Source organism: Trypanosoma equiperdum, assembly GCF_001457755.1.
Source record: "Trypanosoma equiperdum strain OVI genome assembly, contig: ctg_538, whole genome shotgun sequence".
NCBI lineage: Eukaryota > Euglenozoa > Kinetoplastea > Trypanosomatida > Trypanosomatidae > Trypanosoma > Trypanosoma equiperdum.
In genome coordinates, this window is record NW_027124463.1 from 1 (window position 1) to 1,302 (window position 1,302).

The window sequence follows — 1,302 nt, forward strand, 5'->3', positions numbered from 1 at the left end:
AATAATAATAGGAGAGTGTTGTAAGTGTGTGTCTGTAGTAATATTAACCGGAGTCTACGCGACCAAAGTAAAGAGAAGCGAAAATGACAATACTTAAAACAATGGCACGCTGACGATCCGACTGCAGGCGGCATAAAGCTACTCTGATATCGCGGGCTAACAACCAGGGCCTCGCGGTTTATATGTCAAAGGGCGGTAGTTAAATTATTATTATGTGACAGCCTTGTAGCCACCTATTTACTCCAAGTTACATACCAATGCATAGTGTTCAATTTTGTAAAATCTGGATACTGCAAAGAGCAGCCACAGCCAAGGAGTGTGTGGCACTAGGACCGGGTGAAGGCAATTTATAAAATTAATGCAACATATACGTCCTGACAATGAAGCTGCAAGCACTGTCCGACCGCAATTTAACAATTGCACCAGAGCGCAACGGAGATGTTGTTTATATATGTAAACACTTTTTACCCTACTAGACATCTTAGTTGCTCCCACTGGCTTCTTTCCTTCATGTTTTATGTGATTTTCTAACTCATAATAAGCTGATCTTAGTATGACGATAAAGTCTTATGAAATATATAGAAAGAACTTATGCTATAATAGGCTGTTTATCCTTTATTGTTATGAGTATTAATCTACTTGTTTCGCTATACAGCTTGTTTGGTGAAAGTTAACCTTTTTCACTTGAAATTGCTGAGGATGAGTATATGAGATTTGTGACAACAAATTTAACGAAGATTTGACAAAATGAAGATTATTTGGCTGTAGCTGGAATACCTTCAATAGATAATGATAAAATATTCAGAAGGAGGAATCTACAGAGACGAACGTGTTGGAGTTACCCTGAAGTGGCGAGGAAATAAAATAATTTTAGTGGGAAGTTGCTTATAGTATATGTTCTTTCACCCCATACAAACAACAATTGTGACATCAGAGAAATCGTTGAAGGAGAGGGATATTGAAATCGGGATATTATTACCTTACCTGTTCGTGATGTGAATCCAACAACAGATAAGAATGTTGGAGATGCAGGTAATTGGGGATGGGAAGCAGAACTCACAATGAGTAAAAAAACATATCTGTGGTTCACATTCGCAGTCGAGGTATTCACAGGAAATAACCCCTATGTAATGAAAGCAGATGGTGATATTTTTATGACGGTGCCATTATATCTAAAATATCTGGAGCTGCTTCCAAGCGAGAAATTGAATATGGGAAGGGCGATTGGATATTATAAAGATTTTAGTAACGAAATTACATGGCACACTGTTGGTTATGCGTCCACTTTATCAAGGGATGTAG

At 37.9% G+C, this 1,302-nt stretch overlaps 1 pseudogene across 1 annotated transcript in view; it reads left to right on the top strand.

The window, feature by feature from the left end:
* The first annotated feature begins 1,130 nt into the window (after positions 1-1,130).
* Positions 1,131-1,302, top strand: part of TEOVI_000227000:pseudogene — a 537-nt pseudogene continuing 365 nt past the window's right edge. The window contains exon 1 of the mRNA in view: positions 1,131-1,302. This exon is cut by the window's right edge and continues 365 nt beyond it. Coding sequence covers positions 1,131-1,302 — 172 coding nt within the window.